The 17,562-nt window shown below is 37.1% G+C and overlaps 1 protein-coding gene across 2 annotated transcripts in view; it reads left to right on the top strand.

The window, feature by feature from the left end:
* gish (casein kinase I gish) overlaps window positions 1-17,562 on the top strand; it is a 645,075-nt gene that overhangs the window by 610,992 nt on the left and 16,521 nt on the right. The window contains exon 11 of one of the 2 annotated variants that reach the window (XM_067137660.2): window positions 15,657-15,763. In XM_067137660.2, coding sequence (XP_066993761.1) covers window positions 15,657-15,763 — 107 coding nt within the window. Of the gene's footprint in view, window positions 1-15,656; window positions 15,768-17,562 lie in introns of those variants that run through there. The other variant, XM_068225467.1, reaches the window with a different exon arrangement.

Raw genomic sequence — 17,562 nt, 5'->3', positions numbered from 1 at the left:
CTTGTCCGAATGAAACCGACATCCACAAATGGCTTGTTCAGATTGCCAAATATGTGAAAACCACAAGGTCAGGGCTGTATGGAGGATGTTCAAGTCTTTCTCAACAAAATCACTGAAGCGTAGCCTTCACCAGATTGGAAGTATGGGGGCAAGCTTTATCATGCAACAGAATGACTGTCTGACAGTATTCTAGGGCGTTTTAATTTTATGGCACATCGCAATTTCTGTAAAGTGTCCTTAAAGCGCTGCACATTGATTTTGGTTACACGCTCGAGGAAGTGGACAATTAGAGGGCCCCTGCAGTCAAAGGAGGAGGTCATCATGACTTTACCAAAACTTCTGTTAACAGCTTAGGACGTATTTGGTGGTTCATACAAGAGTACTGTATAATGAAGTATCTACAACCTAATAGCTCTATGCTTATAAAAGATACCACAAAATAATACTTAATCACTGAGCAAAGTATAATAAGCCCACAGACCTAAAATTATTTCCCACAATCTAATAATATGAACATTTTATTTACAATGGTTAAGTGCAGGAGCTTTTAAGCAACAGTGTGGAAATTAAATTAGTTTCTTTCTGATAACACATGGGCTTGTTTTGCTGGTAAGAGTATTGAACTTTTTTTACCAGTAATTTTTTTGGACATATTTGTCATGGTTCACCATTTTGTAATAATTATTCGTTAGGATATTAATACAAATCCATATAACTTTTCCCCAAACATCCTTACATTCATGCTGTGTACAAAACTTTTTTTTTTATTTGATTGATAAATAGGGTTCCAGAGAGCAAGAGCTCTGTCAAGAGGAACAATACATAGATAATCACAACAATGGCGGATTAACGCATAAGGTCTAAAAGTGAAAGAGTAATAATAGTGGTTTTACATATACTTTAAGTATCACAAGTTACCTAATGGATAGGATTATATTAAGTGGATTATTATCAGAGTAACAATACAGGAGGAACAACTTTTTGACTTTTAAGATTTGGAAATGAAAATATCAGAGAAATAACTGTTATACATTTATAGTGCCTAACAGGTACTTCTTAAGCTTATTACGAAATGGCACAGTTTTAGAGATGATTGCTATATTGTTAGGAATGCTGTTATATTCAGATATTAGTAAGTGTTGCACTCCCTTAGTGCCAAACCTTGTTGTATAATTTTGATGAACATGTAATTTATTTTTTTGCCTAGTCTTATATGAATGGATGTCAGTGACTTTAGGAAATTCAGAGTTGGTGAACATTTTATTATGCAAGACTTTATGAATAAGAAGTGATGCGTTTAATGAGATTAATTTCTTAAGAGGTAATATATTTGTTTCAGAGTACATTTTATTTCGAGAATATAGTTGATGAAATCCATACATAAATCTAATAACCCTGTTTGGTAAGACCTCCAAAGTATTTAAGTTATTTTGGGTTGCTTTGCCCCAAATGAAACACAAGTAAGAAAGTCGAGATTGTATCATTGTGAAATAAATTAGACGAAGAGTGTCAATTTTTAGTAGGTACTTAATCTTGCCAATGATACCAACCAAGACAGAGATTTTATTTTTTACGTTTAATATATGAGGTGTCCAGGAGAGGGCGCTATCAATTATTAGTCCAAGATATTTAACTTCTTTAACCCATTTCAACTTCGTAGTGCCAAATAATATATTTGTAGTTGCATTTAGGTCATTTTGTGATTTATCGAACATCATCCAGACAGTTTTTGAGTAATTGGCTGTTAGTAGATTTTTTCTCAGCCATTCATCTAAGATATAACAGTCATGCTGGATATCTGCAACTATTTCATCTTCAGAATTTGATGAATAGAACAGTGAAGTATCATCTGCCAAAAGTGATATTTTACCCTTAAAAGAACACAGGGCTATGTCATTAATATATATAAGAAACAAAATTGGACCCAATATGGAACCTTGTGGTACACCAAAGCAGATCTTTTGTAGCTCACTTTTATTCATGCCAATCTGAACATATTGTTGTCGATTTGATAAGAAATCCTTAAACCAGAGCAGCGAGGGACCTCTCACACCTGCCTTTTCCAGTTTGTATATCATAAGTTCATGGCTAACAGTATCAAAAGCCTTTTTTAAATCAATAAACAGCCCAGCAGTCTTGTAACCTTTATCAATATAATTTTGAAGCTCAATTATAATGTCCATTAAGGCAGGATTCACCCCAGCCTTTTCTCTGAAGCCATATTGAAATCTGGAAAAAAATTGCATTTTTCGAGGTAACTAATAAGCCTAACTTTGACAACAGTTTCTAAGATTTTAGATAATTCAGGTGGTACTGAGATGGGTCAGTAGTTTCCAGGGTTGGATCTATCATTCTGTTTGTGTATAGGAACCACTCTAGAGATCTTCAATGAATCAGGGACAATGCCTTTTGCCAAAGAGCAGTTGATAAATTCAGATATTGGACCAGAGAGTGCTCGATTACAGATTTTGAGAAGTTTACTGGAAATACCATCACTAGCAACTGAGCGAGCATGTTTGAGAGAATTGATTATTGTAGACACTTCTTCTGGAGAACATGGTTCAAGGAAAAGGGAATTAGGATGATTATTGATTGTAGCAGTATGTTCAAGATGTGGAACAATATTTGAAGATAGTGTGGCAGGGACTGAGATAAATTGATTATTCAGGGCATTACAAATGTCACTTTTGTCTTCAAAACATTCATTCCCTAGCTTGATACGTGCAATATTGATTGTTGACTTTGAAGATTTACCAAGAACTTCGTTTATGAGTTGCCAGGTGTGTTTAGTGTTGTGTAGATTGTTTTTAAATTGATTATCATAGTACGACTTCTTGAGTCCTTTTCAGGGTTGTAACTCTTTTGCAGCAACTTTTATATTCTTCTTTAATTATACTGTTGTGTGGGTGTTTTCTCAATTTACTGTCGAAGTGCTTTATGCCTGCAGAGTGATGCAAGTTCTGGTGTGCACCATGCATTCAGAATGGTGTTTGCATTTTGATGATGAAATTTTCTAACTGTCGATGCATAGTCAAGACCACTTTGAATGTATCTGGTTAAAGCAGCATATGAAGCATTTATGTCCCCACCATCTACCCACTGGAATTGGTGTTGCTCAAAATATGATCTAGCCCTTTCATAATCTATATGTTTATATGAGTGTCGTTTTGGCTCACTGGGAGTAGGCCTATAATTAGATGTTTTTGAAATATCTAAACTAAAGAGCAAGAGATTATGGTCACTCACGTAATCAATTATGTTATCTACAGACCAGTTATTAAGTTTTATGCTGCATAGAAAGTGGTCGATTAGTGAATTGTTCGAACTCAGCCTGGTAGGGTATATTGTGTTACAGTTTTTAAGGCCATAGCTCTGCATGAACGATTTATATTCATTAGTTAATACTGCATTTGAGAGTAAATTTATGTTAGTCACCAACAACAATTATATTTCTATGTTTTATTTTGTTGAGTATTATTTCAATGTCATCACATACCTGTGTCCAGTTTGAAGTGAATGGATTGTAAACAGCTATAATAATATAACTACACCCTGACTTAGAAATCTCCAAGACCAGAATATTATGATGCTTTTGGACATTATAGATGATATTACATTGCCACAATTTGTTTTTAGCGTAAATTGATACTCCCCCACCCTTAAGTGATTTTTCAGAAGGAATTCTAAAGGAATGAAATGCTTCATAACCTGTGATATTGTAAAATTTAGACTCATCACCGTTTACAGACAACCATGTTTCGACAACAACTATAAAATCGATATTCTGAATTAACTCTATGCGATCAGCAATCATCTCTAACTTACCATTTCGTATGCTACGAGAATTGAGATACATTATTCTCAAGTTTGGAGCAATTGTTCCAAGTGAGGTAACCAAGTCACTATATTGAAAATATGATTTCCATTGTCTTTCTGTCATTAGTGTAGTTTAAAAGAAGAGGAAGAGAAACAAATATACATAAATATAAAACATAAGAAAGAATCTGTGAAGACTGGCAGCTCATTTAGGCCTAGATGCTGCGAGCCTAGTCAATTTTTCAATATCGTCTTCACATTTTATTGTAAATACTTCGAGGGAGGTGGCAGAGATTTTTGCCAGAATCCTCCCTTGTCTCACAAATGCACGTTCAATTCCCTTTGTCCTAGCATCACGAGCCTTCTTGAAGAGAGATTCATTGTAGGGCGTAAGGTGTTCGTTCAAGTATATATTCACTTTTGGACCACCAAAGCCTAGGAGAGAAGAGGTTAGGATCTTCTGGCGTCTTGCTGATTTCAAAAGAGCATCCTTTTTCCAGTGTTGGACAAATCTAACTATTACGGGCTTCACACTGGTTTTGTTGAAAGAAGAAACCCTGTGAACAGTGTCGATGCTGTCTGGATGTATTGGTACATCAAGGATATCTCCAATTTTCTGGACAATTTCGGTTAAGTTTTCTTCTGAGTGGTACGGAATCCCGGATATTTTCATATTATTAGCTCTTGAATATTGTTTTAGTTCTTCAACGTCGAATTTCAGCTGTGTCACTTCTCCGGAAAGGATGCAGTTATTCGATTTTAAGTCTTGTACTATGTTGTTCAGCACTATCAGTTCTGATTGCATTTTGCCCACCTCAACACTAAAATCGTCAAATTTGTCTCTGACAAATTGGACAGAAGTCTTCAGTTCTTTATACACTGACTCTAGTTCACCAGGTTTGCTTAATATTACGTTGAATTTTGTGGAAATGGAGTCTTGTAAATTTGAGTCTGGTGCATAACAAATTCATCAATCGACTAGATTAATTCAGATATCAGTTTCAAAGCTGATGGCCTTTGATTTTTTGATTTTAAAAATGTTTTCAATGTTCTCTTCACTTAACAGCTTCTGCATGAACATATATGTATACGTAACAATCGTTACTGGCAGCAATTCCTGAGGATATTTTAATCCTCCCCTATCTAACTCTGTGATTAACTCATGCTTTTTGCCACATGCCAATTTCTTATCCAGCACTAAAAATTCAAAACAGTTTTGACACTTGAGCATCTTTAAAATAGAATAATAGCAATAACCAGCAACATATGTTAGCACCACCAAGTCTGAATCAGATATTTTCAAATCAGTTTCAGATACATTTATGTGCTTCAAATGTTCAGTTTCTAAACAATCATTATGGAGTGGATAATCTCCATCTACATTTACTTTCGTTATGGTTAGCTTATTCGCGTTACCATGCTTTAAAGATAGTTACAATTAACTTGATTTTTTTTTTAAATATATATATAACAGAAACATCATACTGAGAAGCAGACAACTGCCTATATAATCCACTGTATAATCCAAATCTTGCTTCCAATGCATCAGTTTGAAACTTACCAGGTAGAAGATATGACATTTTGAGCTCAGACAGGCAATATTCAGCCAAGTCAATTAAACCATAGTGGTTAATTTAAGGGCAGGGTGAGACTCTTTTGTTAGTATTCCACCTGGTAAATTCATATTTTCCCAATCATCAAGCCAGAGCAGAAACCGTTTCAAGAAGTTTCTTCGTTCATCTGATGGGTTGTTAGTTAAAGGTTTCTGCATCTCCTCCCTTGATCATAAACCTTTGAGTGGTGTCTTTTCATTTACAATACTCCACCATTTGTTTATTATTTCTATGAACTTGGCAGGAATTTACAGACTAACATGCACACAATATTTTTGTTCGTATATTGGTCAAACGGGCATTAGTACATAGTGTCTTCACATGGTGTATATATTTTATATCAAGTGTTAATGTATTCTTTAAACGTCAAACGTTGTTTCATAAGACAGAGTGCCTAACCACATGATAAAAAAGTAGTTATCAGTACTGCGTTTCTAGGTCACTTCAGCATGTTGACAATCCTTGAACGCCTCTTGAAATGAGTGCATTAAATTATGTTTGCTAACTGTTTTTATCCATTTATGTGGTATTTATTTGGGTTCTGAGGCAAAACATCTCTTCACATATACACCAGAAATGATGTTCTTAGCTACTCTAACTAGTTTATAATAACCCATATAGCTAAATAGTACAAAGTGTTTATGATTACTGTTTTAAGAGGGAGTACAACTAGGGAACCATCCGCTATTAACACTAATCGCAGGGGAAGAAATGGAAGGGATCCGACACTTCAAAAAATGGAGGAGGGCTAAAGAAAGACAAAGACGTTTGTAAAAATGAAAGACTCCCTAGGCCTCTAATGTTCTAATACCGTTGGGGTCAGAAAAGAACAAGAGTTGACCTAGTGAGGTCGGATAAGATAAAAAGAGAGAAGTTCCACCTATTCAATACACTGATATACAGTTGCACAAACTTATGTTACAACATGTTTAATTCGGGACCGGTTTCGACATATTTTGTGCCATCATCAGCCAATTGAAAAAACAGGCCAAGAAGTATATAATTATCAACACACAAAAAAACACGTTAAAGGATAACTGTAACACACATAGCACTTTCATGAAGAAGAGTGTAAAAGCTATAATTGATCACTTCTTCATGAAAGTGTGTTACAGTTATCCTTTAATGTGGTTTTTTGTGTGTTGATAATTATATACTTCTTGCCCTGTTTTTTTCAATTGGCTGATGATGACACCAAATATATGTTGAAACCGGTCCCAAATTAAACATGTTGTAACATAAGTTTGTGCAACTGTATATTAGTGTATTGAATAGGTGGAACCTCTCTCTTTTTAACATTGTGATTCTGAGTTCAACACGGAACAATTATGAAGTTTTTAACTTTAAATAATCAGATAAGATAGGAAAAAGTGAGGATCCTGGCACAAGGAAGTGGAAGCAATACTCCCTGGGGTCCCTTTTAGTCGACACGACAGGCAGGGGATCCGTGGATGTATTCTGCTGCCCCCGTAAAATAGTACAAAGCTGACATCTGTATTATGTTTGTCAACATCATTTGAATACTGGCGATCATAATTTGTAGGGCTTACAGTCTTCGTTTGGCTTTTGGCAATAACAAAAGTCAAGGTATTCATCATCATCATCATCAGAAGAAGAAGAAGAAGAAGAAGAAGAAGAAAAGGAAGAAGAAAGGACAACTTAGGCATTATGTGAATATTAGGCTACAATTATCATTCACATCACATGTCACTGTTATAGGAGTGGTATAACACTTGTAGATAACTGTGAACCAGTTTGTGTAGGCTTTCATAATATTTATCGCCTGTGGGTGGGGGCGGTACCGTAACACCCATGTATCCCCTGCTTGTCGTAAGATGTGACTAAACGGGACCCCAGGGATTCTTAACTTGGAAGTGCGGGTTGGTGACTATGGGGCCCTTATCCTGAGTCTTAGCATTTCTTCCACTTTGTGAGGCTCCTTACTTGAATTGTTCCTGAACGACCTCCCATGGATAGTAACCTTAAAAAAAGGAAATACCAATAATATTATTATACAGTTCCTGTCCGTTTTTTTTTTTTTTTTTTTAAATCTTTGTTTGGGATTTTCTAGAACATTTTAAAGACATCAATGGATTAGGAAAATTTTTGGATGGAATTTTACTTGAGTGTTTCCATCCCTTCTGTTGAAACTGCGATTCATAAAAATTATGTCATAAGAAAATACATAATAGAACCCACAAGTAAAAAATTCGTTCATATAAACATATGATTCTTCAGGAATAATTTCAATGTAATAACTTACCAAACTGTGCAGAAGACAGAATTATATGTAGGTTTCCATTTATCATGCCTGCAATTTGTTACCGTACCTACTGAACTCACTGGAAAGCGAAACACTCTAATACCGCCAATTGACTTTTTCTGACAACTTGGTCTAGTGCAGTATCCAATTTTCCTTACATGCAGATATATTTCAGATCATACACTATTGTACTCGCCCGCATCATAACGATGCTTAAGACTCAATATGACTCTCGCCGCAAAGAATTATGGTACCTGCCCTTCCTATACTGATCTTGGGTCTTGACAATGTGATCTGGCAGTGCAGTCTCAAACAACGCCGAACCACTTCTCAGAACAGCTCTTTCACGGCCTTGAGTATAACCGTTGCCTATGCGATAAACCAAGGATAGACAAGGCTTGGACGAACAGGCAATTTTCCGCCAGAATAGTGGGGCACTTGAGGTTTGTAGTCTCACCGGTAGATGTCAGGGTTATGCGTTGTTGTCAGTGTATTGAAGCAGTAATTTGGTATAAGATTCACGCTACATTTGTGATATGTTTGCAGTTTATTAATGGTTTTCTTGGTATCTTTGGCATGATATACCTGTACGAATTACAGAAACCTTATAGATGAATCCTGTTATTGATTTCCTTCATTAATTACAACTTTTAATAATTGTTAATATTATTCCATCTCCAAGTTCGTTTTGATCCGCTTTGTTATTTTTGGTTTTATTCATATAATTTATATTCAGTGAGCAGAGTGGCCTTCAGCTCAACAGCGGCTGGTTTTACTGGCCTTGCAACTCTGCATTCGAGAGGCGGAGAGTCTGGTTCCCACCTTCGGGTGTCCTGAGAATGGTTTTCGTGATTTTCTGTTCTCCTGCACTAAGGCAAATGTCCAGACATACCTTTTTATTGGCTATGGGCACCACCGTCTCACCTTTTCCTCACTTAAATGACCTTAAATAATGGCTTCAAATCTCCTTGGTCTGAGAAAGTACGTTACCCTCTAGGAACTTGCCTCACTCTATCAAAATACAGAATCAAACTATTTACTGGTAGTAGTAATTTAGAGGTTGTTTCTTCATCTACTTCTCTACCTAAACACAAAGACTATTGTTAGCTTTTTATGGCAGCAACGAATAGTGTGGTGTTACTCTCAGTACTGTGATAATTCTTATAGGGCCAAGTCATGTAATGTGCATTGATTACTTTGTTCCAAGTGCAAAGAAAGAAGAAAATGTGACATTCCATCTGTTTCTTACTGATCCAACTTTAATAGAGAAGTGGAAAATTGTCGTTTTGAGGTAAGGCAAAAAAAAAAAAGTTTTTTATAGTTACCAACAAGGCTGTCGAAAGTGTATAGCAAGCATTTTCTTGAATCTGGTTGTTAGTGCCACAAAGAAGAGGCTTCTTCCGTATAAAACCCCATCCATATTTAGTGGTTACTCCACTCGTAATTATGTGCCAAACGCAGAACTGATCCTAGCCCAGATTAGATTAATCTAAACCAGAAAGAATTTAATCAAGGACAGATTCACCTACGGAGAAACTCTTCAACCTCCTATGAGAAAATTAGCAATTCTGGTATCCACTCCAGCTCCAAAAGCATCCCGAAGAGCTTTTTTTTTTTTTTTTTTTTTTTTTTTTTCAGAACTGGAAATGGAAACATGCGGTTTGCTTTAAAGTAAAGCAGGCACTCGTTGCCAGTGCGTGACAGAGATGGCAGAACTGTATGGCATAAAGAACCCTAGTGGTAGCGGTGAGAGTGAGGACTGTTTTACGATACATAAAATGATGTTTTCAGTACAAGATCGGCGTGTAATCATTTGTTTCCTCCATTTGCGTGGTGTGACACAGATTGAAATTCATTGCCAGTTGAGTAAGTCGTGTGGTGATAGTGTCATGGATGTGTGTAATGTGCGTTTAAAGAAGGCACAATGTCGTGTGATAACAAGCCAAGACATTCTCGGCCTAGGAAAAGCCAGTCTGACGACATGATTGAGCGAGGGGAGAAAGTGGTTTTTGAGGATCGTCGAATGAATGTGAAACAAATCACCTCCAAAATTGGCATTTCCATGAAATACATTGCATGAAAAACAGCCAGAAAAAGCTGCACTTGTGCTCTTTCATAAAGCCAATGCACCAGCGCATCGGGTAAATGTGACGCAGCAGTTTCTTCGTGATAACGTCAGAGTGACTTCTCATGCTCCCTACTCACTTGACCTGGCTCCTAGCGACTTTCGGCTGTTTCCATCAATGAAAGACACTCTCCATGGCCATACATTCACTAGCTGTGTCGCTATTACATCAGCGATTTTCCAGTTATCAGAACAGACCCCTAAAGAACCGGTTACAGCGGCAATGGAATCCTGGCATTGACGTTGTGAAAAATGTGTACAGCTGCAGGGAGATTACATCGAGAAGGGACACAAGTTTCGTAGTTTTTGTACGATTAGTTAGTGAGAAAAAATTCGGAGGTGTTATAATTTGAATGCGCCTCGTACAATAGAAACAGGAGAAAATCTGTCTCGTTGAGGAAGTCGTCTGATATAAGAAAATCATCTGTAATCTTCGGCAGAAACTGAAAGAATTAAAATCTGAGAAGGCGAAAAAACAAAATTACAAAAGAAAATAAATGAAATTGTTAAAAAAAGCCGGTAATGGTGATTTAACTATTTCTTGTAGATCAGCTAGACCCATACGGAAATAAAAATATTAAATTTGGTGAGACTACTTTTAAAATAGCCTAACTGTTGTGTGGCATAGAAATGCACCTAATGGTTACAATTTGATTAGTTCAGTGGGTTGCCTAAAACATACACACAGGAATACATTGTAAAAGAAATGCATTTGCTACCCAAATGAAGAAACTGGAACATCTTGAAAATGTAAATGATTATTCAAAATATTATATACTGGCAGGTATGCTAATTGTTTTACGTCGCACCGACACAGATAGGTCTTACGGCGACGATGGGACAGGAAAGGGCTAGGAGTGGGAAGGAAGCGGCCGTGGCCTTAGTTAAGGTACAGCCCCAGCATTTGCCTGGAGTGAAAATGGGAAACCACGGAAAACCATTTTCAGGGCTGCCGACAGTGGGGTTCGAACCTACTATCTCCCGAATACTGGATACTGGCCACACTTAAGCGACTGCAGCTATCGAGCTCGGTTGGCAGGTATGGAATAAGTATTATGTGATTTAAACAGATTAATTTTTTAATTATTCCCTTATTGCATTTTTATGAGTTTATCAGGTGAAAATCAACAGATTTGAGTTTTTCCATTTAAGAGTATTGTATAGGTCAGCCCGTAAAGATGACACCTGGCGGCGTATTCTGAAACTCTCAGTGAACACATCAGCTGGCCAGCATTTCCAGGCTTTGTGTATCACATAAGCAACGGTATAAAGTACTCAACACCAAGACTGACTACAATATCTCAGACCGTAATATCGAAACCAAAATTGTGGACATCGTAGGGGAATTAGCTGCAGACTGTTTAAGGTTAGAACGTCATTTAAAAATAACCACGTTTTTCTTTGCGAAAATCAAATTATGATAAATGTGTCTCCTGGTCATGGCCATCCATCAACAGCTGCTAATTTCAGATGGTAAATAGCCAGAAGACATTGCCTGGAGAGTTGCTATAGTTACACTTCCATCACACGTTTTATCAGGTCACGTTACACAAATTTTCGGATGACCCCCTGCCATAACACACATTTATGTCTGACTTCGTTTCAATGCGAAACCTTGCATATTATATCACTTTACTCTGGGAAGTCCAGGATTAATTTCACAAACATGTAGATAATAATTGAAAAGATGCACAATAAACAAGGTTACTATTGAGTACATGTGTAGTTTAATGTATTACTTTAGCATCGTTAATGCAACACTGACATAATGAAACATGTAAATAAATATCACGTGCAGTGTATACATTTTATCTAACAAACAGCTTTACCTAACTGAACAGTTACGAAAATATTAAGACAAAATAATTGCTATGGTAGAAAATGTAAAGTAAGTTAATGTGAGGGTATAAACTAGGCACACCTCCATTAGTCCACTAGTTAGATATTTAACTCGTTGTTTGATAGTATCCTCAGAAATAACAGCATTGGTGTCCCCATTATGTAAAATCTCTAATGCCACAATGTTATGATGAATGCATATAGCTAGAGTAACTTTCTGCCTGTAGATAGCTGTGGGATACAAGGCTTCCCTGGTCAAATTTCGAGTAAGCTTATGAACCTATGGTATCAAAGATGTGTGTAACGATGGTAGTTCTTTGTATTGACTGATAGGTTGTTGGTTATGTGTAAAGAAATTGTAGTAGCCCATATCATAAGCTATGAAAAATACATACGCAGAAATTAATAATTCCAATATCATTCCAAAGCATGTTTTAGTTTCATATGTCTTACTCTATTCATCACTATCAGGCATCCTCTAAAATATTCATTAGGGTATCAGTCCTATTGGGGATGGAAAGATGTTCATAATTGTAAATCGAAAGATGACTCACCACCAAATTGTACTGCTTATCCCAATTGTTACAAAGAAGTTTTCGATTGGCTCATATGCATTTTGTATAAAATACCTTCACATTCAAGGAACTCGACACTTCAAAACAGACATTTATTGGTAGATATCGTCAAATCATTGCCAATGGTCAAATCCACCACGTTAATAAAAGAACACTATCATCTTTCGGTACTACTTTAAGTGGAACCAGCTGTTTGTTCTGAAGCCATTAAAAGTAGATCAAATCTTGTTCGCAGTACTTGGCAAAATTCATCTCGTTTCCTTAGGACACTTACAACTTTCTGTTGGAAAGAGATCTTTCCTAACCACAAATCTTGGTTCGATATGTTTAATGGTTTGGTCTTTGACTTTGAAAATTTCTCGGTGTATATTCCTTGTCTACTTCTCCCTTAAAGCTGTACATTCAGGGGATTTAAAAATTGAAGTTTCTGCAACAGTATAATTTAATCTACAACTTTGTACGTAGCACAAAGTACCCATTTTGAGCAATGTTACAGCTGTTACCACTCAACAATATACACCTCTAACACTATACAATATTAATTACTGTGTATATACTTCAGTAATACTTCTTATCCTCTATACACAATTTAAATATAACCATGTGTGAACCACACATCCCTTACGACCACTACGAATTCCACCATTTTCGCGCCAATTCAGAGTATTAGTAAGGTCATGAGTTATTGTAGTCAGTCTTGCACTATCCTGTCTTGCTCTAGCATCAGGTCTTTACATAGGACAATAGTTTACACATCCACCGACAAGAGTACACTAAAATCTGCTAAAATATTAAAAGTCACATGTCTCGAGCATTCGGTCTCGGAATATAAAGCATACGGAAAAGAAAACTCCGTTCAATCAGTTTGCGAAATTCTTGTATGCGTGACCAGTACCCGCTGTACTGAAACAGAATGAACTGCCGTTGTACATAACTTCGAGTAAACGTTTGTTTTATAGCTTAACTCGTGAGCTTTTTAATTTGAAAATCGTGAACAGCTGTAGTATGGACATTCAAGTGAACACTTGTTTTATACATTTTGAACGTTTGAAATGTCATAACAAAATGCATAGTGGGATTCTGTAGTACAATATATAACTGTTACAGACTCCGCATTAAATAAAACTTCAAGGGATGACTGTATGGGGTTTTAGAAACTGTGCTGTCTATTCACAGAAATTCACAGAAATAACTGTTTGTAAACAATTAGCCAAGCTTTTGTTTACATTGAAGAAAGTTAAGACCTTCCTCCATCGCTCTTGGTCACGTAAACTTATTTGCCTGCAGCCGCGCTTAAAAAACAAGTGACCGTATTGGATTTTAGCTTTTGTCAGACAATCTCCTTAAGCCTTGAGTTCGATGCAGGTGCTGTGATTTCACAAATAAAGAAGAAAGCATACTCTGTGAACGATAAATAGAACATAGTCCATCATGTGAAGAATGGAGTGTCGAATGTGTGTATTTTAGGCACAATGTCTTTTATAAAATTGTATTCTCTTGAAGCCTACTGTTTTCTCGCAATCTTCTATCGCCCTATCGATCATTTGCTGCGATGGTGATCAGCACCTGATTGCAAAAATAATTCCAACACAAATAAGAGTTTTGTCAGCTTTCAGAGAGACTAGCAGCAGCAAGTAAAGTTTATTCATTAACAGATTATCAACAGTAGAATATTAAGAATAACAAATTCTTTAAAATTCAAGTTACCTATGGACCGAAATATAAAATTGTGAATCCTACGTAGGCAAGTCTATAAGTATCTGCAATTTTGCTGTAATTATCTTTAGGTTGGCTCTATGGAGTTGTGTGCTCACCAACCGCTAGATGGCACCGTAGTCTATGTCTATGGTAGGTTTCAGCGTTATCAGATTAGTACAGCTTGCACTGTTGCGACGTAAATATGGTCGCACACTCTCTGTTTGCACCAAGGAAGAACGGAAGATAGGAAACTTAAAAGGGTCCACCTTTTCAATACAAAAATGTTATAGTTTATTTACAACATATGTGGCTGAAGATGACGCCAAACAGCGTCGAAACTAGTTCCAAGTGTAAATATATGTTGTAACTATAACATTTTTGTATTGAAAAGGTGGACCCTTTTAAGTTTCCTATCTTCCATTCTCAGTTCAATACGGACAAAAATGAAATTCTTAGATTTAAACCAAGGAAGAACAGCGTTCCGCAATCCTTTTTTTTGTGGTCTGAGGGTGTACCAGGAGCAGAAATTCATAGAAGACTTTCAGCACAACACGGGGACAATGTTTTGCCACATAAGCTTAACTTTCACTAAGTCGGTTTGAGATGGGTTCCAAAACAACTCAATAAAGAGCAGAAGCATAATCGTGTAGGAATCTGTCAGTACCTACTGGACCGTCATGTTAACAAAGGCGAAACATTTCTGAAACGGATTATCACTGGAGATAAAGTATGGATTTACCACTTCGAACCAGAGAGCAAACGTCAGAGCATGGAATGGAAGCATCCACTGTGGCAAAACGTTGCCCCCGTATTGTGCTGAAAGTCTTCAATGAATTTCCGCTCCTGGTACACACTCAGACCACAAAAACCAGATTATGGAACGCTTTTCTTCCTTGGTGCAAATGGAGAGTGGCACAGTCATCTTTGTGTTACAACGTTGCAAGCTGTACTGATCTGATACCAAAGAGGATATAATAGGATAGAGAAAAAACCGAATAGTGAATTTTGGTTCCAAGACAGATGGCCCCTTCTAGTTTCAGTCCGCAATCAGAGATTGCGCCGCAATGGGCTTTGTGTGCAATACCTTACTATTATGATTGTTGTCCACGATTTGATGGAGAAGTTCCAAAAATCACTGTCGAACAATCAATAACAACATTAGAAATGCTCAGTGCATCTGGTAACTGCCTGCATGTAATTCATCACGCCATTTTGGCACAGGAATAGCTCTACATTTTCAATATTATTTTGTTAACTATATGAAGGTACAAAGAAAGGTAGGTACAGCAATAGCTGCCTTACACTCTATATTTCAAGACTACACCATTTGAAACTTATAATCTCGCTACCAGATTGTAGCAGCGATGAAGGAAATGTCAAATGCATAAAAATGAGATTTCGTGATGCCCATAATCCATGTGTAAAGATGAATTCAGTCAAAACCTAAGTGAAACTTGTTGCAAGTTGGTATTTCTCCCCTCAGCTTTGTCACATAACATTATTTCAAGGTGCAGTGACAATATCCTGGCTTAATCAAGCCTGGTACTCAAAGTGGTGTCCTGATAAACTTTCTTCTGCAAAAGGTGCATTTATTTTTATTCACTTTATGCTGTACATAGACTATCCCTTTGCTGCAAAATGTTTCATTGTTACAAACGTCTTTATGCTTTGTATTTTATATTTTTGTTTCACTTTTTAATATTGCATTTTTTTTTTTTTTTGTCCAGGTTGTAAGCTCAACAAATGGTGAACTGGCTAATGATGATCCAACAGCAGGTCATTCCAATACACCCATAACAGCACCAGCTGAAGTAGAAATTGTGGACGAGACAAAGTAAGCTTGTGAATTTTTAAGTCTCTTCAGAATTACCAGAATTACCATATTGCCCTCTGTTTTTAATGCTAATATTTTGGAGCTATTATCAGTTTGGTTTTCGTATATGTTGCTTCAAATAGGGAAACAAGCACCTTTTTTTCTACAATGCAGCATCATATGTAGAGTTCAACAGGTGGATGTTATAACTCGTGTCATTCTCTGTATCTTCTTACTAAAGTAATCTCATCAGGGTTGTTAGTAGTGATGGGCAACGCTCTCACTCGAGACTCTCGAGACCGATCCTCCTGTAGTGCAAGCGACTAGGGCGTTCATTTCTACCGAGGTCTATTTTGACGCAGAATAACATAATTATACAGGATACGCATTCTGGCGTTGTATGCGCTGTTAGGTACACGAATGAGTGGTTTAAGTACAGAACCTGACGGCTACTGTAGGTACACGTATCTGGATACTAGAGGCGTGCATTATTCGAACTCGAGACGTACCAGTAACTACGACTGTAAACTTGATAGTATATCATTGGCAGTTATTGCGTGATATAACGTTCTCATATGAAAACGTGTGAGCCAATACATTTTGTCAAAAGCCTGGAAAGGAAACTATGAACTCCTTAATACGAAAAAGAAAACAGAATGTCAGTATCTTAAACTGTTCACGGCTCATTTGAGGTGGACATCTTACCTGAATAACCATGCATTATTTGTGAATAACTGTAGATAGGATGTTCACCTACTTGGATATTAGAGGCGTGCATTATTCGAACCCGAGACGGGGAAGATGTTCTTTGCTACATATGCAACCCCCATTATACATGAATGGAATGTGTAATCTAAAATGCCTGACTTTGCTCCAGTTCTTTCAGCAGGGGTAATGGGCAATGCTCTCGAGACCAATTCTCGTGTGCTCCGAGCTGTGCGATGTCCCAGTAACTACGAGTGTAAGCTTGATAGTTATAATCAGCAGTTCTCATATGGAAACTTGTGCGACGATAAATTTTGCAGAAGCCTAGGAAAGCACTGCATGTTGAATTATGAGCTCCTTAATACCATTAACGAAAGTGAATACAGAATGCCAGTATCTTAAACTGTTCACGAGTTATATCAGGTGGACTTCTTAGCTGAATAATCTGTATAATTTGTTAATATGTTATTAGGATGTAAACCTACCTGGATGCCTCACAGTCCTTGTTGGCAGGGTAGCTTCTTGTGACTCAGACCAGGCCGGAGGTGTTCTGTGATGATTCCTCTTCATTGATATTATGCGTTTATAAGTGCCGGATCATCCCAGAAGTATTTCTGCCGATGTATTTTACTTCTTTTGAATAAGCAACACAGTGGGCTGTGCTATGTGACATCTCTTAAAAATAACCAACATCCACGACTTACGCTGTGTTTCGGACATCGTCTTCAAGATTGCCGCGTACAACTGGACACAATTTTACTTTGCACCGTTATATATCGAAGTACCTAATTATAACGCGAATACTCTATAACATTGTAAGGAATTATTTCCTTCGTCACCAAAATATCGGTAAACACAAGCAGTGGTCATATGTTATTGAATGCGGGGTCTGATAACGATGTACACCTACCTGTCGAACGAACTGGAGCAAACGGAAGCATTTTTAGATTACACATTCCACTCATGCGTAATGGTGGTTGTATATGCAGCAAGGCGCATCTTGCCTCGTCTCGAGTTCGAATAATCCACGCCTCTAGTATCCAGGTACGTGTACCTACAGTAGCCATTAGGTTCTGTACTTAAACCACTCATTCGTGTACCTACCAGTGCATACA

The sequence above is a fragment of the Anabrus simplex genome, chromosome 1 (genome assembly GCF_040414725.1).
Source record: "Anabrus simplex isolate iqAnaSimp1 chromosome 1, ASM4041472v1, whole genome shotgun sequence".
NCBI classification, from domain to species: Eukaryota; Metazoa; Arthropoda; class Insecta; order Orthoptera; family Tettigoniidae; genus Anabrus; species Anabrus simplex.
The sequence above is the reverse complement of the archived record's forward strand: the minus strand, read 5'-3'. Positions and strand labels throughout refer to the sequence as shown.